This window comes from Miniopterus schreibersii, assembly GCF_964146895.1.
Source record: "Miniopterus schreibersii genome assembly, chromosome: 2".
Lineage (NCBI taxonomy): Eukaryota > Metazoa > Chordata > Mammalia > Chiroptera > Miniopteridae > Miniopterus > Miniopterus schreibersii.
The window spans coordinates 168,945,660-168,969,009 of NC_138102.1; the positions used below are offsets into that span (position 1 = coordinate 168,945,660).

At 47.9% G+C, this 23,350-nt stretch overlaps 1 protein-coding gene across 1 annotated transcript in view; it reads right to left on the minus strand.

The window, feature by feature from the left end:
* Positions 1-12,213: 12,213 nt before the first annotated feature.
* NTF3 (neurotrophin 3) overlaps positions 12,214-23,350 on the minus strand; it is a 64,223-nt gene continuing 53,086 nt past the window's right edge. The window contains exon 2 of the mRNA XM_081124435.1: positions 12,214-13,319. Coding sequence (XP_080980561.1) covers positions 12,525-13,319 — 795 coding nt within the window. The 3' untranslated portion in view covers positions 12,214-12,524. The remainder of the gene's footprint in view (positions 13,320-23,350) is intronic.

Here is a 23,350-nt window from a genome sequence, read left to right on the forward strand (position 1 = left end):
TTAAAACCTGGGCTCTAAATTTACATTGATACTTCTAGTGCATTCTTTTGACCAAAGCAGCCATAAAGCCAGTCCAAATTTAGGGAGTAGGGGGATAGGCTCCCCCTCTTGGTGAGAGGAGTATGAACTCACATTGCAAAGGACACAGATAATGGCAGGGTGGAGAGCTGGGTATGAGCATCCCTGGGTATGAGCATCAGAAGCTCACAGCTTTCTGGATGGACCCTAGACATCAGCCAGTGGCCTCTCCTCCCTTTACAGAAAACAGAGGTCCAGAGAAGGGAAGTGACTTGATCAAGGTCAAACAGCTACTACTGGCTGCAGGAGAATCTAGAGATGTTTGGAGGGACAGAAAGTGTTTTCCTGATTTTTAAAATGTAAAATCACAACCCCTTCCCAAGTGAGGGAGGAAGTTGAACTCATTAAATTGTAGGAAAACATTTGAGAAATGAGAAAGAGATTTCAGGACTGTATAAGGGAAGGATGTTATTCACAAAGGGAGAGAAAACTGAGGTCACGGCTGTTGGGAGACCATCCCAGTGTCCCCAAGCTGCCTGGCAGGACCAATTACGGGCTCTGATCTCGAAGAGCTTGTTTGGGGCGGGGCATTATTTTTCTGTTCTGATTCAGATCCCTTTCCTTTGTTCCTCCATGTTATATTTTCTCCACCTCTTCATCAAAGAAAATGTACAACCCAGGTCTTAGGACCCATTTCTGTATTCAACCTAATAAAATATCTTTATTGAATGCCTGCTATGTGCTGGGTACTCTAGTGCTGGTAATGGCGCAGCAAAAAGAACAGACATAGTTCCTGCTCTCAAGGTGTTTGCATTCTCGTGAACACAGAAATATCAGCAGAGAGAGCTGCCAGGAGAGGGCTGAGCAGGATGGGGAGGACGAAGTGCCCCGGTGGCCAGGGAAGGCATCCTCGGGGAGGTGACCTTTAAAGTTGCAATCGGAAAGACAAGAAGGAGATGGCCAACTGGAAATCCAAGGAAAGAGCATTCCAGGTGGACAGGTCAGCTAGCACAAGAGCCTCCATAAGCAAGCCCAGGAGGGGAGGTCCTGTCTGCAGCGTAGCCTAACATGTCACCTCTAACACGGAGCAGATTTTTCTCTCCACACAAAGAGTTTTTAAAAACGTTTTCCTGTTTGAAAACAGACTGTGCCAGAGTTGGCTCAGAAGCCATTTGCTTGGCTGGCAGGGGAATAAACACATGGCCCTTGTGTCTTGATGGCCTTTAGCGGAGCCAGTGCCCTGGTGTGTGGGGCAAGAAAGATTTGAGCCCTGGAACCGCATCCGATTTCCCCCAACCCCAGTAACAAGATCTCCAATGCTTGCCAAGCGGGCCCTCTCCCCACTTCTCGCACCGGTCCTGCCCCCTGGAATTCTTGGGCAGAACAGCTGCACTGGGGGCTCAGTTTTCAATGAAACAATAAAATACTCCTGCGTTTCCCTAAGAGGATGGCATTTATGACTGGGGTGGGCCAGCTTCTCTGCACAGACGCCCCCTCCCCGATTCCCAGGCTCACCACCCCAGACGCCCACATGTCCCACAGCTTGTCCTTAAGCCTCTGGGAACAGCAGCATGGGTGCCTCAGAGGTCCTGGCCCAGAGGACACTGGGGGGAAAAAGGCACCCTTATCCAGTGAACAGAAGGACATTTGCCAAGAAGCACAAAGTGCATGTTCGTCTGTCCCAGGCCATCCACCAGGGCACCTTCCCTGGCACCGCACCCTCTCCCAGAACCACGCCCCCGCCCATGTACACAGTTGCCTCGGGGAGACTGCTCTCTGGTTCAAGGACAGGAAAGCCCTCACTGGCTCTGAGAAGCAAACGGGTGTGGCCTGCATTCCACCAGCACCGCACACCCTCCCCAGCTCCCTGCTTCTGCCCTGGGCTCTTCTTTAATGGAGCAAGAAGTCATTGACTTGCATGAATTTCCTCTGGCTCAGCGAGCAGGTTGGGGCACCGTGCACTGACGCCCGGACTTCCTCCCCAGTGCCAGGCTGGAGCTTCCATGCCTGGGGCCAAGCTCTCCGAGCTTCCACGTGGGGGCGCAGCGTGCCAGCTGACAGCTCAGGGGCCGCCTGCCCCCCCCCCACCAGGCCCAGACTTGGTGCAGTTATCTTACACGTTCCATTGACTTTCGTCCTATACCTTTATAAAAAGAAAGCAGCAGGAAACAAGGGTAGAAAACATATGTCCCATAAACATAATGCTAATGAGATAGGTGTCATCAGGGGTGCCCAAGCATAGCAAAGAAGCCACCAGCAGAGGCTCACCAGAATTAAGCCGACTGACTAGGTTGCCGTGGAGGCCAGACCCATTTCCCCGGTAGGCCCAGAATGCCTACCATGTGGCTCAGTCCCTCACCAACTTTCCAAGTCAACTGCTCAGAGCTCAGCATATCAGTAGGGCTCCCCTGACCCTCCTGTTTCTAGCCGCACCCCCCACTCCACCCTCCACCTGCATCCCGGGTCCTCTTGACTCTGTTCTCTTTGTCTCCCCCACTCCCCACAGCACTTATCACTGGCTAACAGACTGATTGTATTACGCGCCCTTTTTAGTGTCCGTTTCTTTCCATTATTAAACTGTCAACTTCATGAAAGACATATTCCCAACACTTAGACTAGTGTCTGGCACCTACAGCACCATTTTGTTTTTCAATATTACTATCAATGAATGTTGAATTGTAAAAGAAAATAAATTAACAAATATGTTCAAAATATGGGTAGTGTATTGCAAAAATTGCCCAAAAAGAGTGAGGTACAATTATGATATTGCTATTTCTTTTAGATTCCTGGGAAATACCCCTATGCCATGTAAGTCTATAATCATGCTTTTGAATATTTTATTTTAGTGGACAGTTTTGGAAACATACTCTGCATGACAGTAGGGGCTGGCTCTTGAACAAGCTAAGCCCAGAGTTGGAGCAGGTTCTGGTTATGGGCAGAGTTCAGGGTGGGAGAGTGAAATCTGGGAAGGCTGCTGGAAGAAGAGTGTGACCTGCACTTCTCAGGGTTGATGCTGGGCACACACTGGGTCAGGTTTCTCAGCAGGTCTTGGTCCAACAGCGGTGGCCTGGGAACTGCAGCCTGAGCATGCCTGGAACACTCACTGGGTGCTTGCTGGCTGGCCTGTGTGGCAGGGACAGCCACCTGTGCCCTCAGCCTGGAAGGAGCTGAAACCCTGAGTCTCCCTGATAGGGCCCCCTCCCTGCCTCTGTCTGATAGGAAACGAGACAAGACTCGGTCTGTTCCTCAGGCTAGAGGAGCAGACGGGGTAGCTTCTAATTCCAATGAAGCCTTGAGGGAAGGGATCAGAGGAGCTCCTGGAGCAAGGACAGGGCCTGTTCCCCTACCAGGTTCCCTAGTTCTCCGATTATCCCCTAAATAAAAACACTAACTGTCCTATAGGGAGCACAAGTGAAGTGTTCAGTCCTATACTAGGTGCTTTACCTGTAGTAATCACTCACTCACTTCTCATTGTAACATCTCTCCTGTGTTAGTAGGTACACTTCCCTCCATTTTACCCATGAGGAAAGGCAAGATCGGAGGGGTTGGATGGCCCAGGGTCTGGCCAGTACATTAGTATAGTTCATGTCAGAGTCCCAGCTCTCTGGCTCCAGACCCCACATTCCTAACCACTGTGAGGACCACGCAAGGACACGGGCCACTCTGGGGGACCTGGGACCCCTTTCACCTCCCTTAACAATTCTCTCACCTTGAGAGAATGCAGAGGTTCAGTGTGGAATGGATAACAAAAAACAACCCCTTTAAGACTGCTGAAAAAGAAAAACAAAAACTTTACACACAAAACCAGAGAAAAGCTTATTTGGGTAGACCAGATGGATAGAGTAGACAATGCCCCCAAAGGCAACTGTATCTGGGGTTTAGAAAATTGTTTCTCTTTCTCAACACACAAATGCAGAAAATGTGTGTGATTTCACCCTAACCTCACAGGAATTTGCTGCAGCCTGGGACTGTGAGGCTGAAGATGGGTGATGCTGGCTGGGGCAAGGGTGGGGCCTGGAAGTATGTGTTGGTTTAGTTCTTCTGAGCCCCAGCCTCCAACCTCGACCAGGACTGACTCACTAGGAAGCTGATGAAGCTTCAGCTTCAGGTTCCCTCACTGGCTCCAGCCCCTTCCAAAGACTGGGAGGTGCCCTAGCAATGTACTCATATGTTATATGGTTTTTAAAATTTTGTGGAAGATTAAAATTATTTTGATATCAAGGAACAAATTGTAATGAAAAAAATCTCAGATTGCACTGAAGTATTATTTCATTAAGAGGGAGAGCTAAATTTCCAATAGAAATGATACATTTCAAACAGAAGTAATGAGTAGGCTCTTGGATTGTTATATAATCCAATTAAAGGAAAAGGAGGAATTACATGCTCACATTGGAAAAATAATGTCCCCTTTTTTTGCTGATTCAACATAATCTGATATAATGGATAAAGATACCATCACCCTACAAGTGTGAACGATGATGACATTTGTTAATGAGTGTTGGCAATTCAAAGAGCATTTAAGATTAACAACTGCATTAAAACAGGTGGAAATGTCCTGGCATTTTGAAGCTGATGTGAAAGAACCCCCATAGATGTTTTCCTAAACTTGGTAACAATTCTGAAAATGTGCATGACATCACCAAGCTTAAGTCGTGAACCTGAAAGAAACTTTGCTGAAATATCAATATTAAAAAACAAAATTTGATCCAGCATTTGACAAGAGAAGCGAAATTACCTGCCTATTCTCTCTATAAAAATATATAATCCTATTGTCAGATATGAAGAGTATGCAGACAAAATACAGACATAAAGTATTGTAGAGGTGTGCTAAGCAGTTAAGGAGCTATTAATATTAGGTCTTGTATATTTTCTGATTGTTTATGGTTCCTGTCAGCTTTTAACATTTATAATTTGTTGTGATTTATTTTTCTTCTTTGAGCACCTGTATTAAGTTTGCTAGGCTGCCCTCACAAAGGGCTACAGACTGGGCGGTTTAAACAGCAGCACTGATTGTCTTAGTTCTGGAGGCTGGAAGTCTGAGATTGCTGGTTTCTTCTAAGGGCTGTGAGAAGAATCCGGTCCAGGCCTCTCTACTTGGCTTGTAGATGGTCATCTTCTCCTTGTCTTTCCACGGTTGGTCATCTAGACGTCCCTCCACGTGTCTGTGTCCTAAATCTCGTCTTCTTATAAAGACACCAGTCATATTGGGTTCAGGACCACCACAATGACCTCATTTTAACTTAATCACCTCTGTAAAGACCTACCTCCAAATACAGTCATATTCTGAGGTGTTAGGACTTCAATACTTGAATAGGGGGCGCAATTACACCCATAATGGTACCCACTCTCATACTGATTTTTTAAAGAGGGTTTCAGATTTTTTTTTTTTTTTCAAGTTTTAAGCACCAGGAAATCTGGACCTAGACATATGGGTATCTCTTCTGTTCTTAGAATCACCTATTCTGAAGTTTATAGCCTGTTGCATACAGGATGTCTTTTCAATGCAATACGCATTATTGAGAGGAACTACTGTGTGCCAGACACTGCTCACACTGGGGCTTCAGCAAACAGTCACAGGGCTGCTCCTCCAATGCCTAGGATGGGGTTTGGGGAGTGAGTGCTAGGAGGGGAAGCACCAGGTCCTCTGGAGCCCAGAGCAGCTGCAAGGTGGGCTTCATGGGTGGTGACCTTGACAGTCACATGGGGCCCTGTGTGTAGAAGGGTTCTGTGCTTGGGGTTTAATGTTTTGCTGTCACTATCTTGAAATTCTTAATTATTTATGAACAAAAGACTGTTTGCCTTTTGCACCAGGCCCCCCAAATTCTGTAGCCAGGCCCAAGGAGGGGAATAGATGCAGCATCTGGTTATGGTCAGGGTACTGTTCAAGGCTGGCTGGGGTTTTCCCTTCAGGAAAAGTGGAGGCTGAATGCTCCAGGAAGAAGGAAAGTGCCTCGTGCCAAAACATGTGGACAAGAGTCAGGGAGCAATGAGTGTGTCATCTAGACCTCTCTCCCTCCTCAGGAGTCAGAGGAAACAAATCCCATGTGGAGGACATTTTGAGGCTTGACTTCTGGACGTGGAGAACATGGGTCTGAGGACCAGTGTTCTTGTTCACCACCTGTGCCTATGGGTGAGTTACTGACTGCCCCTGGGCTTTAAAGTCACCTGTGAAAGGGGGAAAGTCATCACTGCCAGAGCCAGGACCTCATCCACGGGCCACCTCTCTTTTCCTGGCATCACTTTTGCGTCAGAGCAGGAGAAACTGTTGTGTGTGATGAAGGCTGTGGTCAGGGAAGGATGGGCAGGGCTGGGATGGGGAATCTCCTACTCTGAGGCTTGGAGGTGGGCATGTGCGAGGCAGGTCTGAGAAATGGGGAGCCGATCAGTGGGGCCATTCTCAGTGTTAGTGAGGGAGGGAAATAGGCAGTAAAGCAGCTGGGGCTGCACTGTCCATGACCCCAAATGCCCAGCCAGGAACCTTGGACTCTAGACAATGGAGATTCCCCAAAGCATTTGGGTGGGACCTGATGAAAGTGGCATTTGATGAAAATTCCTGTCTGGGACTATTCTCATTTAGCTCTTTCAAAAAGCCTGATCAGGGAAAAGAAAAGCCAACTCTACTGCAGGCTCCTGCAGGATGAGGTGGGAACTGGCCTTGTTTGTTCAGCAACACAAAGGAATCTATGGGGCAGCAAGGAGCCTGGGCTCCTAAGGCCACCAGAGCTGTGCTCTGTCTTCCTACCCTCCTGAGGAATTGCAGCCTTGCTGCCCTGGGTGAACAGGGAAGTGTGGGTCAGCGGCCTGAAACAGGGCCTGTGGGTTCTAGAGGCCAAGCAAGGCTACAAGACCCACCCTGAGGAGGCCAACTCTGCTGGGCTGACAGTCACACTGACGTGAAGCAGGGTTCGTGTCAAAAGTTCAGGAGGAAGTTTGACAGGATAAGAGGGAGAGGAAGCAATGTGGACAGTGCAATTATCCCAGGACTGAGACCTCGCATCTGGCCTTCCAGCTGTAGGAGGCCAGAAAGGGCAGTGACCAGAGCTGGCTGAGGGGACCAGGGAGTGCACAGCGTGATGCTGAGTGATGGTCAAACTTGGATGAGGGGATGAGTGATGAAGTGGCCTTGCCGCAGTCTGACTCTTGCATCTACCTTCTCTAAACCTGGCTTTCAGTTATTTAAAAATGTATTGAATGAGTAAAAAATTTCTGCCTTGTAAGGGAGAATAAGTGGTTCTGTCCAAATTTGAAATTCCTGTCTTAGACGAGTCCCAAAGGGATATGACAGCAATGCTGACCTTTATACTTAAGGAGAAGCTACAACCACCTTTCCCAAGTCCAGTGATCATGAAGTCGCTGGGCGGGGGGTAGAGGGTTTGGGGTGGGAGGCCCACTCTTTCTCCCCAGCCTACTGAGAACCCGTTGCAGAGAGCTGCTGTACCAATGAGTCTGGAACCTCCCTCACGTGGGGCAATTGTTAGGATCCCTGCTGTACTGACACTTGAATATCTCCTGTGTGCCAAGGGCACGCCACCCTCCTCACTCCCTCACCCCACTGAAATTCAGCAGTCAGGGTCCCTGAAGCACTCAGCATCTTCTCCATCACTGTCTCACTTACCCATTTAATAGCTGTCCCACAGCACACAGACCGCCTGGGTTCCTCTCTGGGCTCTTACCCTCACCAGCTGTATGGCCTCAGGCAAGTTACTTAACTTTTCTTAACTATACGTCCTCAACTGCTCCAAAGAATTAAACTACACAGTGCTTTAAGCACCCAGTAAATGATAACCATTACTATTATTATTTATTCTTTGGGCTGACTTTATCTTCCACCCCTAAACCCACTCTGGCTTCCAGTGCTTTCCTGTCAAATCAGAAGGTCCACAACTCCACCTCCTTCTGTTTTGGCTGGTGGAGCCAGCCTGATGCCTTTTCTGTCTGCAAATCTTCACCCCTGACCAGCCTGTTTTCTAGCCCCAAGAATGTTCACTTTCCATATGCTCCCCAGCTGGCTCCCAGCTCAGTCTCCTAAAGGTTAAACTTGTGTTCCGGAGCATTCTTTTCAAGCATTAGCTTTCGTTTAAAAAATGCAATACATTAATGGTTAGGATATCAAAGCAACTACACACACACACGCACTTGCATGGACATGCACACACATGCATGGACACATACACACACACACGCACACGTGCATGCCAACCCACCTCCATATGTCTCCATATGGAAAGCCACCTAACTCATTAGGCTGTGTTTCACAATTTCCCAATAAACTTTCATGTTTTCTTGCCACAGAGACTTCTGTAATTGAACAGGCAATGCCATTACTGAGCCCTGCAACAACTCAGCTCAGCCAAACTCATCAGCGGTGGCCAGCTTCTAGAAAAGACTTTTGATACCTTTGGGTCATTGCCTTCTGCACCTCCTTACTCCTCCCTACTTCTGTTCCCCGCCACAGGCACATCTGTTCTTGTTTCATTGGCCTTCCATACACCGTAACCAAACACAGGCTGCAGACTTAAGGCAACAAGAAGTCTGTGGTCCTTCTGAATGCTTCGACCTGCTCTGTGGTCCTTTCCTTCCAAGCTGGGCCAGCCTCCATCTGGAACCAACCGAACAGCCAGGGTTTCCAGCCACCACAGAGGCACCTGCATTCAGCTAACTGTGGAACACATGCCCTTTGAGAGGTCCACTCACCCACTGTAACTGAAGGAGACTGTGTTAAGGACTAGGTATCCATATATTTGGGGGTGGGGACTTTGAGGAAGAGGGTCAGGCTGAAGAAGGTTCCAGTGAGAGGATCAGTCTTCAGGGGCTGTGGCAATTCCTGGGTGTGTGGAACCGAGCCTGCTCCAGACCCTCTGCCCAGAGCTGTTGTCCTGGGTGGGGTGGGGGTGGTTAACAGTTGTCTGGTCTCCAACTTTCAGAGCACCCTCTCTGAGGCTGAGCAGAGCTGGAGCTCTGTGAGGCGAAGCTGGGCCTTGCTGAGGACTTGGTGTTGACTTTGCACACCCAGGGCTGTCAGAGCTTGAAGCCCGGGGGGATGCATCTTCCTGGTGAAGCCAGACAAGTCTCCAGGTAGCCATAAACTGACTACACAGATTTCATTCTCGAACACATGTTCAAAGGTGATAAAATAAATGCAGATGGTTTCTCTAAGCCTCCATGGAGGGTTTTTACATCGAGTAAATGAACCAAAAAAAGCACATATAAACACACACTCAGGAAAGGGACTCAACAAAGAAATCCTCAAAAACACCAACCCTAAAACACTGACCTGGAGAAAGCATCGCTGAACATGAGAAAGAGAGAGAGAGGGAGGGAGGGAAGGAGGGAGAGGGGGAGGGGGAGAGAACGAGAAGAAGAAGAAAGTTGTCGCATAAATTTGCAAGAAGGAACAACACACACTCCAGAAAATCAAGTAGGTAGCTAGTAGTTTTGCTGAGAAGGGTTAGAAATTCTCCCCTTGTGTGTTGACTGAAAAAGATTCAAGGCCTGTGAGTAAGACTAGGTCAGTGCCACCAAGCAAATGCTATGCTGGGGACTGCCTCCCCTGGGGGTGGATGATTGGTTCACTCCCACTGTGAAGCAGAAACATTCCTACCAGAATTCCAGAATGAGGGCTCCTGCAAATCCCCAAAAGCTAGTCATTGTCATCATCATCATCATCACTCCAGGGGGCTTATGTGCCAGGAACTGGATGTTTTCATTAGATTGCAGAACAGTCTCATGAAGCGAGCACTATGTTCATTTTTATAGACAAGGAAACAAAGGCTCAGAGAGGTTAAGTAACTTGCTCAAGTTCACACAGTCTATAAACGGGGGAACCTTAGAGACAGGTAAGAGGGCAGAGAGAAGCCTCCACCAAGGCTTCTCAGCACAGTGTCTGTTAAGGAAATGAGGACTGTCCAGTCTGCAGTAGACTCTCATGATGCTGCTGAAAGCTCCCGTTAGGACAGGGGAGTTATCCAGTGATATCCAAGCAGGAAGGGGAGAGGAAGAGTGTGTGGAATTCTCCAGGAGCTAGACACCAACCCTCCAAGGCCCTCCTGTCTCAGAAATGAGTTTAATTTTCAACCTATCACAGTGGCAAATGTGCACATTGGATAGAAGCCTGCTGTGAAGCTTACATTGCTGCGAACCTTACAGAAGTCTCTGTCCTGGACCCATAGCCCAACGTGTTGACTTCGGCAGTGTGCGAATACCCTCTAACGCTAATCAAGTCACTGAAATGCAACTGGGTAATTCATTGCTCTGCGACCCAGCATGGGAGAGGCAGAGCTATCACATGGCCTGAAGCCTAGAGGTCCTTTCAGGAACATTTTCACTCATCCCCAGCTTTGCTTTCTCCTCTCAGTGGGTTTGCTGTAGGCTCATGAAGCAAGAGCTATAGAAGGATTCCAAGCAGAGAACTATGCTTTTCATGTCTCTTAAGATTTTGATGCTCACTCTGAAATGCAATGTGCCATGCAGATGGGGGAAAGGGAGGGACTAGTGAGGAGGGAAAAAGACTGGGTCATCATTCAAATGAGGATTTAAATCTTCACTTGCTACTTACTTGCTCAGTGGTCACGGGCAGGTTAAATCCTCAAGCCTCAGTTTCCTCACTTGTCAACTGGAGATGATCACGACTACCTCAAAGGGCCTGTGACAAGTAATGGTGGGCTGTGTTTGAAAGTACCTCTCACAGCCCGGCCAGGAGTGGCTCAGCGGTTGAGCGTCGACCTAGGATCCAGGTGATCCAGGTTCGATTCCCGGTCAGGGCACATGCCTGGATTGTGGGCTCGATCAATGACTCATCATTGATGTCTCGCTCTCTCCCTCTCCTTTCCTCTCTCTGAAATCAATAAAGATATATTTTTTTAAAAAAAAGTACGTCGCACATAGCGGGCACAGGGCAAATTCCTCGTTTGCTGCCCTCCTATTTTAGGCATCTGGAATCAAGGGCAGTAGAGTGATGCTCTTAACCAAACCACTGCTCTCTGCTGGGCCTGTTTCAAGGGCTCATGGCGCATAAAGGACGTATCTTCTATTAGGCACGTGACAGAGAGACCTCAGGGTGTGGGATGTTCTGGACAGAGAACACACGGGCCTTGAAGGCGGAGCACCCCAGGGACAGCACAGGGCAGGGCCGCAGGGCAGTGATGGCGGCTTCCATAGAAGGACGGGGGCAGCCTACAACTTGGACAAGATGGGAGATGAGATTCCTGAGGCTCCAGCCCCAAGAGGACAAACTACTTCCCAGTGAGAAAAGGGCCTGGGGGACCACTAGTGTCTTTTTCAGGCCTGCTGTGGCAGGACAGGTGTGGCCATCCCCACAGGGACCCCTCAGTTGCCGTGACTAGGCACTAGGGTCCTTCCATTTGAGCTCTTACATTTCAAAGTGATGAATCAACCAAAAATGATGTAGAGGGACCCAGCTGAAAAAGAAGAGGAGGGCAGAGGAGAAGGGACCATCACTCTGGAAAGCCTACCCTCAGCTAGAAGTCTACAGGGGTTACTTAGCTAACTCCCCATGACAGCCCTGTGAGGTAGCTGGAATCCCCAGCTGACCTTCTGACCCTCAGAGACATGGCTCAAGGAGGTTTCCAAACCTTCCCCAAGTCACAGGGGAAGAGCTAGAATTCGAACCCAGGTCTGGCTGCAGAGAGGGAGCATTTTCTAATTCCTCACGCAGCTCGGGAGGCGCCCCAGAGGAGGGGGAGGCCTCGCACCAAAGGACCTCTGACGAGTCAGTTCTCTTCTGTGTGTAGAGTGTTCGTGATCCATGTCAGCTTGCCTCTGGGTAACCATACAATTATTCTGTTACAAATGGTTAAAAATTTTTCCTACGTGTCTAAAGAATGCAAGCCACTTACAAAAACAAAACAAACACCAAAGCCAAAACAAAACAAAAAAATCCAATCCTTAAACAACCCAAACAACAAATGTGCTGAAAAGAAACTTCCAAAACTAAAATTACCAGGTTCACTGTTACTGCTCCGGGACCACAGCACTGTGGCAAATCCTAATTCTGTTTGGCAGACAACGGAGAGCGAGTGCTTGACAGCTAATGTGCTGCCCGGATTAAGCGTGGGGCTCAGAGCTACCAGGTATCGTTTTCAATGGAGGTGAATACAGTTCTTTTAATTAATTCATCAAACATGGGGTATACCAGCAGGGAGTACTACTGTGTCTATACACAACTCTGACATCATCCGAGTTCAACAAGTTTACTAAAACGACAGTCATGGCCTTGACAATACTGAATGCAAAATACTGGTGTACACAGATTTTACAGAGCGGCTCCCGGGAGCTGGGTCACAAAATAAGGTTTAACAGATGGGAGAGGCCTGAGGGAAGGCAAGCACACTGATTTTATTGAGAAAAAAGCTTATATACTGTAGGGTTGCTGAAGTTTAATAAATAAAGGTCAACTTATAATATATAAAAACAATATAAACATTTATATGCTACATGCATATCATATAATTTAAAGTAATAATTTATATATGGGGAGAGATGCCAATTCATGTTCTTCCGATTTTTCTCGACAAGGCACACACACAGGAGGTGTCTATCCGTATCCATCGCCAGCCCACGAGTTTGTTGTTTTCTGACGTCAGTGCTCGGACGTAGGTTTGGGACGTTTTGCACTGCGAGTTCCAGTGTTTATCGTCAATCCCCCTGCAACCATTTTTCACGGGCCTGGCTTCTTTACATCTCGTCTCATAAAAATATTGTTTGACGGGGGAGTTGCCGGTTTTGATCTCCCCCAGCACCGTGACCTGGTGTCCCCGAATGTCGATGGCCGACGACTTGTCGGTCACCCACAGACTCTCGCTGTCACACACAGAGTACTCCCCTCGGTGACTCTTGTGCTCCGCGTACCTCTTCCGCCGCGATGTTCTGTTCGCCGCCACAGGGTTGCCCACGTAATCCTCCATGAGGTACAAGGGCGGGGGCTCCAAGGGGGTGCTGTCGCTCAGCAGGACCCGGGGGGAGTTGTAGCGTCTCTGCTGCCGCAGCAGTTCCGTGTCCATCGCAATCATCGGCTGAAACTCCGCCTTGGGGGGCTCGCCCCGCTCCGGCTCCCGGGGGGCCTCTGCTTTGGGCAGCGCGCTCTGGTAGTTTTCCTTAACGTCCACCATCTGCTTGGAAAGCTTGTTTTTCAAAATATCCGCCTGGATCAGCTTAATAATCAGGGAATTTAGTGAGTCTTCTGGCAAACTCCTTTGATCCATGTTGTTACCTTGGATGCCACGGAGATAAGCGAGAAATATCACATAAAACAAGATGGACATCACCTTGTTCACCTGTAAGATCTGAAAAGGAAACACAGGTGTTACTAGCAGGCTATGGTAGCTGATATCATTCTGGGACCAGCTACCTGAGCCAGAGTGTCCCTGTGAGAGAGAGCAGGGTGTCACCATCCTAAGTGAGCAAACAAAACTCTCATGGCCAGAGACAGAGCTCCTCTCTCTCTCCCACCCCTAGCAATTGCTGCCTGCATTCCAGTCCTCTGAATCTCCAAAGCACCTTTCTCTCCTAGACTTCCAAGTAGCTGTGTGATGGGAAAGACGGGTGTGTGTGTGTGTGTGTGTGTGTGTGTGTGTGCGCGTGCACACATGCACATGTTGTATAAGCACAAGAGAGAGGGCAAAGCATATTTAACAAAATAAACCAAAAACATCAGTGGAGAGAATTACAGATTAAAAGGTTTAGGTCTCTTCCTATGAGGGAGGCAGAGGCAGGAGGAGACTGCACTCCAGCCCTCCCGCCTCTGCGCCTCCCTAGACAGACAGCACCCACTGCACTCGCCTCTGATGTCTGCTCTACCTGCAGCCTTCTGTTGGGTGTGGACGATGTGCACTTCTTTAAAAATCACCTGGGCCTGAAAAGACCATAACCTACTTCACCTTGGCAAATTATGAAGAATTTGAACCTGAACATTATAAATGCATGTTTGCAGCCTTTTATTGGCAGCAGCAGCTTTGCAAATATCTCAAGAGACAGAGCTCTACTGTCCCCCAACTGCAGCCCCTGGGGTCTCTCAAAGGAGTACCCTGTGGCCGGGGGGTGGGTTGGGTGCTTCTATATTGTGACATCAGAGATCAGCTCAGCCCTGGCTGGGCCATGTCTAGTGGAGCTGTTCTCTTATCCTTGTAAATGAACACGCGGGCCCATTAGCCGCTCTGTGAGAGGGCCTGAGTTTCAGGGTGCTGTCAAACTCTCCAAGGGTCATGCTTCCCCAGGACACCCAACTGCTCCCCAGAGACCGTCTTCACACACCGGCAGCAAAAGCTGGAGAGGCAGCAACAACCAGCTGAAATGGATGAGCCGGACTTGCCCTGGATAGCAAGATTCCTTGCTGATTAATTTTTCTTGTTTGCCTTATTAAAGTTGTCATTATAAAATGTTTCTTTTAGTGGTTAGATTTCTAATTCTGCTATGTCCTTGTTTCAATGGCATTTTAACCCGTCAACACACTCATTCTGTTGCCATAGCAGAACCTCAAAATGGGGTTTCCACTGAGTCCTTGTGGAATTAGTGGGCTTATCTCAAGATATTGTCCTTGCTGGTCTCTCTCTCACTAGAGCAAAGCTCAGATTTTCAAAAGCTTGGCCCTGGAAGCAGGCTCTCAGGGTGGCTGCATGAGTAATCTGGACCTGTACCCTGTGATTCACACCACCCACTGGGAGGTATCCATTCTTTAATTACCATTGCTACCACCTCGTTGGCCCCCAGGGGTACACTGTTTCCTCTTTAAAGCTGTATCTAGGCATGGAAAATAAAAACCCTTCCCTTGGTTCACCTTTGGTATTTTCAGAGAGACTTTACTAAATCCTGGGGGAAACGGAAGGGAAATAACAAAGGTGCCATGAGAAATAGAAAAGCCCCGTTTCCCCAATACCTGTGTTTGAGCCCGCCCTTGCTAACTTGTTCCCAGGACTCACAGACGCAGCCTCTTTTCCCATCTTGTCTGAAGAACCGCTCTCTTGTCCCCAAAGGCCAGCAATGTTGCAGGCACTTTGTTCCAATTTCTGCGTCCTGGCTCCTGGCCTGTCTCGCTGATAAGGGGAGCATCTTTCTTCCATGGGAACCACTTTCTGGACAACTGACTCCCTCAAGGTTAAAGCTGAGCAAAGGATCTGAGCTTTGCTGCTCAACCCTAGAGTTTTCCCTAGGAATTGTATTATCCCAGGAAAATGGTTCCCACAGGGAAATTCATCTCCCTCTCACTCTGCATGTGACATTTCCTTCAATCTTGCAGGACCAACAAAATGAAACTTGGAAAACACTTGAAGTATAGCACACATACCACTAGAATTATACCCCCTTCTCCCACCTCCCCACTCCCAAACAGAATACAGCTGCAATAAAATAATTTGAGACTGAATGTCTTTCAAAAAATTATTAAATCCCTCCAAAGCCCAGCCACTATAAACTCAGAACACATAGAATACCTGCTCATAAGGAAATAGATCAAGTGTGGTTGGTGGAGGGAGGTCCCAGGCAGAATAAGAGTAATGGATAGACTGCAAGGTCATTACAGGGGTGAGTCGATAGGAAGAATGATGGATGATGCCAATGGACTGGGGATGCATCTTTACGGCTCGTGGCCTCTGTACAGAGCCAAAGGCTATTAGAAGGAGAAGAGTATTTAATCCAACTCCATTTATAGATAAGGAAACCCTCAGCCGCAGTTTAAAGAAGAGGGGAGACAAGGGAAAGAGAGGGGTTCTTTGCACTCCGGGCCCAACCTCCCTTTTCATTATATTATGTTTGCGCTCGTATACCCTATGCCCCAGCCCCATTCACTATTCAAAAGGTACTTGGATATGCTTTATGATCCACGTGCACATGCTATTCCCTTCACCTTGCACACACTCATCACCTCTCCCGTGGAAATTTTACCCATTCCTCACTGCCTGGTTCAAAAATGAACTTTTCTATTAGGTTCCCACCAGCAGCAATGGCCACTTCCTTTGCATTTCCTGAGGCATGTTTTCCAAATGGCCATAGTGGCAAGCATGACATCCTTCCTGGCATTACATAGCTTACTCACTAGACTCTCTCTTCTCCGAGGCCAGCAGCCTCTCCCTGGTGTCCACACCACAGTGCACACAAGGTGGAGGTGGAGGTGGAGGTAGAGGTCTGGGTGCCGTGAGTCAGAGTTGGAAGTGAGGGTGGCCGAAGGCAGAACCAGCTACATAACGTGCAGAGCCTTGTGCAAAAGTTATTCAGAGGCAGGGTGTTTGCAGGAGGTATGACCTTGTTTGAGCCAACATGCAGTCTCTAGGCATGTGGTTTCATTGTCCCATTGCACTTCACTTACAAAACACAAATTCGGAGGTAAAAGTCTCAAGAATTTCAAGATGGCAACCACAGAGCATTGAACCCTGAGTTCAATGGCGTCCCCTTTCTGAGTGCAGGACCCTGGGCCACTGTGCTGGTTCCACACCCAGGAAGCCAGCTTTGGCTACAGGAGCTAAGATGTTTCATCTCGGGGAAGTTGTGTGAAGCTAAGAGTAGAAATCTATTTATGGTCAAGAGGAATGGGCAAAGCCCACGAATACTGCATGGCAGGGTGTCATGTTCAGAGTGGGGGACTGGAGCCATGACTTTGGCTATAACCTGACAGAGAGAGCCTGGGGTGTGGAAAAGGAAAGGCTCCTGAGGCTGCCTGCTTTCTTCCTCTGGCAGCTGCGACCAAGGAGGGAGGGAGCTGAATGGAGAGGTGGGAGAGGTCATGGTTGTCAGGGAAAAATATTTTTTTAAAGAATAGTTTACTGATTTTAGAGAGAGAGGAAGGGAGAAGGAAAGACAGAAAGAAACATCAATGCGAGAATGCAACATTGATTGGCTGTCTCCTGCACAACCCCCATCAGGAATTGAACCGGCAACCTTTAGGTCCTCAGGACAACACCCAGCTGAGCTCCCAGCAGGGCAGGTAGAAATATTTTATCACTGATCTTGCTTTGAAAGTACAGTGAGCATGAAAAGCAGACTGACTTTTAGCTGATTTTATTATTGTTTTTAAATTCTCTACAGATAATACTACTGCTTGTACCCTGGTGGACTTTCCTACCCTCCCACCTCAGTGTGCACTGCCTCTGGGAGCCCCAAGGCATTTGGTGGGTTAGAACACAGGTCTCCTGACTCTTTTAGACAGCCCTGCCCCTTTTGGAGTCCCAACACACAAACTCAGCACAGAGAAATCAGGCTACCTAGGTGGGGGTGGGGTGGACAAATGAAAAAAGTTACTAATATAAAAAGCTGCTCAATGCCCCTGAGAATTGGTCCTGACAGTTCAGGATCTGTACTGTTTATTACCATCACATCCCAAACCCTGCCATGATCCTCTGTAATCAGCAGGGGAATGACCATCTGCAGGCTGGTAAATGTTCTGAACTATTTGCAAGGCTGCATTAAACCCAGCAGGCTGCCTGTGGACTCCACTCAATAATCTGCTTTCAGCTTTTTCCTTAAAGAGCAAGCCCATAAATGTTGGTAGGAGAACTCACCAGAACACAATGTTGGAAGCAGGAAATGCCCCTAGATAACCTCCTCATTTTTACAAATAAGGAAACTGAGGCCTGATGTGGTGGCAAATGGAGTTGTCTAAGGTCAGACGGCTACGTAGCAGCAGAGAGTGACAGGTAACACTCGGTTCTTCAGCTCAACAAAAATCACATGGTTTGTGCCTGACTGAAGTTACTGTGAGTGGCAAGTAATGAAATCTATATGAAAGCATTCAGCACAGCAACAGGCATAGAGTGATGCAGTGGAAATAGGCTTTGAACATAAACCTGAGTTATCTGTGGCATCAGCGATGCTGTGTGTCTCCCTCCATATGCTCACATGAAGTACCGGACGACTAGTTCCCTGGAGAGAGGCTGTGAAAAGGGAAGGCAGTGCTGGCAGGACCCAGGCAGGCACATCAGTGAAGTTTTAGATTTAGAGAGACGTCTATGCTCCTTCTCTGGTGCTCACTGTAGTTTATAAGCAATGAACCTACTGTGTTATCACTGTCGGCGCCTCTCCTCTTTGATGATGAAGCCATGTCTTCTTTATCCACACGTGCCTGACACCTAGCGCAGGGCTGGTCTCATTTACTGAACGAGCGCCCACTACAATCACGATCTACTCAAGACACTGCTCACTGGCCCGCAACCTGAATGGACTTCTGCCAAGTCTGGTTTGGAAGCCAATCAACTCTGCCTTCTTTTCCCAAAGAAAATACAGGCCCTGGCTCTGAAGTAGGCCATGGTCCCTAGGCTCTTCTTGGCTATAATTGGAAAAAGACCTGTTAAAGACCTCAGTAAAACCTCCTTCCTACACTCTCCCCAGTGCCCATTTCCCCTGCTCGGCGCTTTCCAAGATCCTGACCAACTTGCATATGCTGTTTTCCTCACTTAGAAATGCTTTCCCACATATGGTGTTTTCTCAGTCCCCGGAGCAACATTCCTACAAGGTTTCACCATCCCTCAAAATACTCAAAAGAGAGCAATTTCTGATTCCTTCTTTTTGGCTCAGTTTACAATACACACAGAGGGGTTTGGGTATTCAAGAAGCAGATGAAATGGAAAAGGAAGCTGGGGTGAAGAGTGGTACAGGATCTGAGCCCAGAGCAAGCACCAGGTCTGCCCTGATACATACGAAGAGCCTTACCCGCTGCGTTCCGATTCTCCTCTCCCGAGATTTCCCTAGTCCCTCCTGACCGTATACCAGAAACCTCACTTACTGCATACATATGGAGTAGGCTTTTAGCCTGGTCAGAGTGGGAGCACCAGGAACAAAAATGCTACGTGCCAAGTACTGACATACATTCAATCTTTAATCTTGATAACAACTCCTCTAAGGCCACTAATTACATTTCAGATTTCAGATGGGGAAACTGAGGCACAAGTTGGTTTAATAACTAGCTAATAAGCAGAGCCATGGTCTGATCATAGTATGGCTCTGTAGTTGATGCTCTTAACAATTAGACTGTGCTGTCTCTCTGTCTGTCCCTGCTCTCAAACATTCCAGAGAGTTTATATCCAGAGGAAGCTCAAGTTCCAAGTCGGGAGCCAGGACAGCTGCCACCAGCAGGTTGAGCATCTCCCCAAGAAGCCTCAGCTCTAAGCAGAGTTTCCAGGGATTTGAGGCCACTTCTCCGGTCTCTTCCTCCCATGAAATCAATGAACAAAATTCAGTTACTCCTGTCCCTCCTGGGCCTGATGCTGTCCCAGGTTAGTCCCTCTGCAGGTCACCTGTCCCTGCAGAGGCCGCCACATGTTGCAGTGGACACAGCACTGGCTGGAACTTTTCCAGCTCTGAGTTTGGCACCAGTGCTGGAAATCAGGGTGACTTACCAAGAAGACACAAAGACTCCAGCTTACTTCAGGGAGGAAGCATGAGCTCAAATGTGGAAGCACTTTTAAATGTGATAAGCTTTTAATATGCAAATTCAAGAGATGTCATGATTTCTGATACAGCTCCTTGTTTGGGAAGCAAATGCATCCTCTGGCTGGGGTGAACCAGGACACCATCCAGCTGTATCCAGAAGGGCCTAATTCTTTGGAGAATTTCTGCAGCTATGACATGGTCTCTGACTAATGCTAAGGGCTCAAAAGACCACATCCTGCCAGATAACCCTAACATCTTGTTCAGGGAATGGAAAGAGAGAGAGGTGGGAAAACAATAGATTTAAAAGTAGAATGACAAAAAGGAAAGGAATGCGGTGGAAAAGACCAGCTAAGCTTGTTCCCCATATCTTAATTGCAAAATTAATTCAAATGGGCTTTGTTCTGAACACAGGTCCCGAGGTCCAAATATTAGTGGGGCCACATGAAGGAGTTCTGACCTGTGACAAGGCAGGGAGCGGGGAGAGAGATCCTGGCGGCTCTCTGCTGGGGATTGGTCTGGTTTTGGTTAATCTCTTTATTAATGATCCGAAGCAGGAGAGAGGGAAAAAGCAGCAGATTAATTAAAATGCACAGATGACGCTCAAAGGGCAGGTGCTACAAACACCGGTGAGGACAGACCAATTATTCCCCAGCACCCGTGGGGGTTGGCAACCTGGAAACAGCATGATGAGATTCGAACTGCAAACACATAGGTTAACTCACCAGGGGCCAGATGAGTCCAAAACCAACAAGGCGGGAAAGGCTTATAAAAGCACGAAAGGAAGGAGTGACTTAGAATTATTACCCAGAGTAAATGAGAAATGAACTCACAGGAGTAGGGCTGTGTAGGTTTCCCCGATAGCTCGACATTCTTTTCCAAAATCCACCTCATTTACTCTCAGCACACCTTTGGAGAGGTAACAACTATCACATTCCCTGTCTTAGAAAGCACAAAAAAATACATAAATTGAGCTTCAGAGAAGGCCCCAAGTGGAGCCAAGACCAGAGAGCAAGTCAATAATTGCCACCAGAAGATGCAACGAGCATGCTCTAAGTTCCCCAAAACAAAAGTGATGGGTGATCTAGGGAAGGAAGAGACACCTTCTCTGAGACCTCATTTGAGAATCTGTGACTTTGGGGCAGGACTGTACCTACAGAAAGTCAATACAGGACAGAGTAGAGGCAAGGAGATAGATTCCTGGCCTGTTCTTTAAAAATTCCTCATTCTGCATAGTTCCTTAGTTAAAACTTACTTAACTCAGGGTTCTGAAACTGACTGACATACTTGTCCCAAGGTCTGGAATGGGACAAGGTCCTTAGTTTTCACAAGATGCTGACTTCCCAGGGGAAACAGGACACAGTCCACAGGGAAAGCATATTCCAGAGTGAAACAAAACTAAACAGAGAACTTCGGAAGGTTGGCTCGCCTGCCTCAGAAAGGACTGTCTAAACTTGTCCCTCTCAGAGGCCGGAAAACGAGGAACAGAGACCCCTGAATGGACAAGGGACCTATATTCAAAAAACATGCTTGATGCCCTGAGATGGAAGTTGAAAGCTGTGAGTTTGCTTTGCACGGCTGCTGGGGAGGAATTTTACACTGTTCAAAGCATCCCCTCCTCTGGCCCTAAGGCACTGAGAGATGGAAGGTATGGCAGTTGTCAAAACAATGCGCACCAGCAGCTCCAAGAGGAAGGTAGTGCAGTTATTCCTCAGGCTAAGGAACCCTCTGGCGTGGTCCCATCTTGGCAAGGAGATCTGAAAGGAGCTTGGTATGCCGACACAAGAACCAGGAACCCCAGATTAACTTTGTCCTTTCCATACTACAAACTCTCACTTCATGGCCAGAGGGTGGAAAAGGCAGGATCTGCAGAGAAAATCTGTGTCAATCCAGCTAGCAGCCACAAGGGCATTTAGCTAGTAAATTTAGTTTTCTTTGTTCTGGGCACTAGCACTCATCCACCACTGTGCATGAAGGTAAGCGTGCATGGGCTTGTGTGCACACGTGGATGGACACGCCCACACCACACCACACATACATACACACATGCGCAAGCACACACAGTGTAGTTCCCCAAGGTGAGGATGGCTTACAGTTAGGCTATTCCCAAATTATCATATCATTTAATATTCTGAGACATTTTTATTTCGGTTTCATTTTCTGCATCTGCAATAACTTATTTTCCATGTGTGAAAATACACAAGGTAAGGCCGCTTCAGTTTCATGCACAGTTCGGGGTACACCTAGTGTTCACCTCTTAGCATGAGGGAACAACTGCTCCAAGTCAACCTTTTTGTTTTTAACTTATGCCTCATGTTTGAGCTGGGTATATGAATCAAGCATACGCCTTACCTGCAAAGTGCTGTATAGCTATAAGTTAATGTTATTCCAGGGAGGGGGCTGCTGAGCATTGATCTTTAATAATTACAATAAATAATGATAATGATGATGATGATAAAGTATCATTCTTGTCTAGCCAGACAAAGAATGAGTCTCAAGATGGCAGAATAAAGAAGTTGGCTTCATCTTGAGAGATAGAAGCTCAGGGAAATCCCAAAGCATGATTTCTTTCACACTCGATGCCTCTTCCAAACCAAGACCACAGCTGGCTTGGCAACACCCAAACCTTTGACTGTGCACCAGCCAGAGCAGCAACAGCAAGGCCGGGATCAACCCAAACCATAATGGTTTGGCCCCATGAGGTCTTGGCCGCAGTAAGTGTGCTGGGATGGCAGCCTTTCTCCTCCCAGTCTTGACAGTCAGGCCTGTGGCAAATATAGCCTATGTCTCCCGCTCACGCCTGCGCCGGGCCCCACAGCCAACCTCCCTTCAGGAGCATGAGGGATTGGCAGTGGGCCGTGGCTGTCTTTGGTCTGAATCTCCTCTCCGGGAAACCGCCATGTGTGAAGATTCTGAGGGCAATCTTCCTTCCCCTCTGTGGGCGCCTCCCCTCTCTGCTCACCCTGGCTGCCACCATTCACCCGGACAGGGGTGGCTATGTGGTGACTGCCCGAGCCCCTTTTTGCCCATTCATGAAGCTATGCTGGGAGGTGTACACAGAAAGAAAATCCATCTCCCACCCAAACAGAGTGTGTGGCAGGCACTTCATAAACGTTATGACTACAATCCCAAACAGTCTACTGACTCTCTTTCTGGGCAGCTGGGTGACACTAAAAACCAACCCAAAGCTTGTCCTCTGAAAGCAATTTTTGGCACCAACACCCTGAACCCAAAGCTGTCTTTAATCACAGACACAGTCATAATAATCACTAGTAATAACAGCTAGCATTTCCTGAGCTGCGCCATGTGCCAGGGACTTTGCAGGACACTTCACATGGATTACCTCAGTTAATCCTCACAGATACGATTGTTAACCCCACTTTGCAGCTGAGTAAACTGAGGCTCATAGGGATTAAGTCATTTTGTCTGAGATCACATATCAATTGAGGAGCAGAGCCACGATGCAAACCCCTGTGTGTGCCACCCCATAGAATCCATTTTTAGACAATACCGTGTAACACCTCCCAATTCATTCCAGAGTCTAAGGCGCCTGCCACTGGCTTGCAGTGAACTAGGCAGTGAGCACCATGCTGGTGTACTACTGGTTTTCTTCTTTTTTAGAGAAAGAGATCCAAGACAGGCTCTCTGACACGTCGAGGACATTTCACTGTCTGAGGCTGGCATCACCAATTCATAGCAGCTGAAAAGCATACTTCTGCTACATGGGGCTCATTTATCTATGCTTCAGTTTCCCCAAATGGAAACTATGCCTTTCCTATTTCCTTATTTGATGGTAAAGAAGACCAGTAACCCAGGGAGTCTTTGTAAAAATTGCTGGAATTTGGAAGTCAAAACAGATTTCTGAGTCTTTGGCTTTTATTTGTATTAGTCTACTTGCAGTTGACAAGAGAAATGAAATAACGTGGACTTTTGGCACATCTCCTGCTCTGATTTATGAATAAAA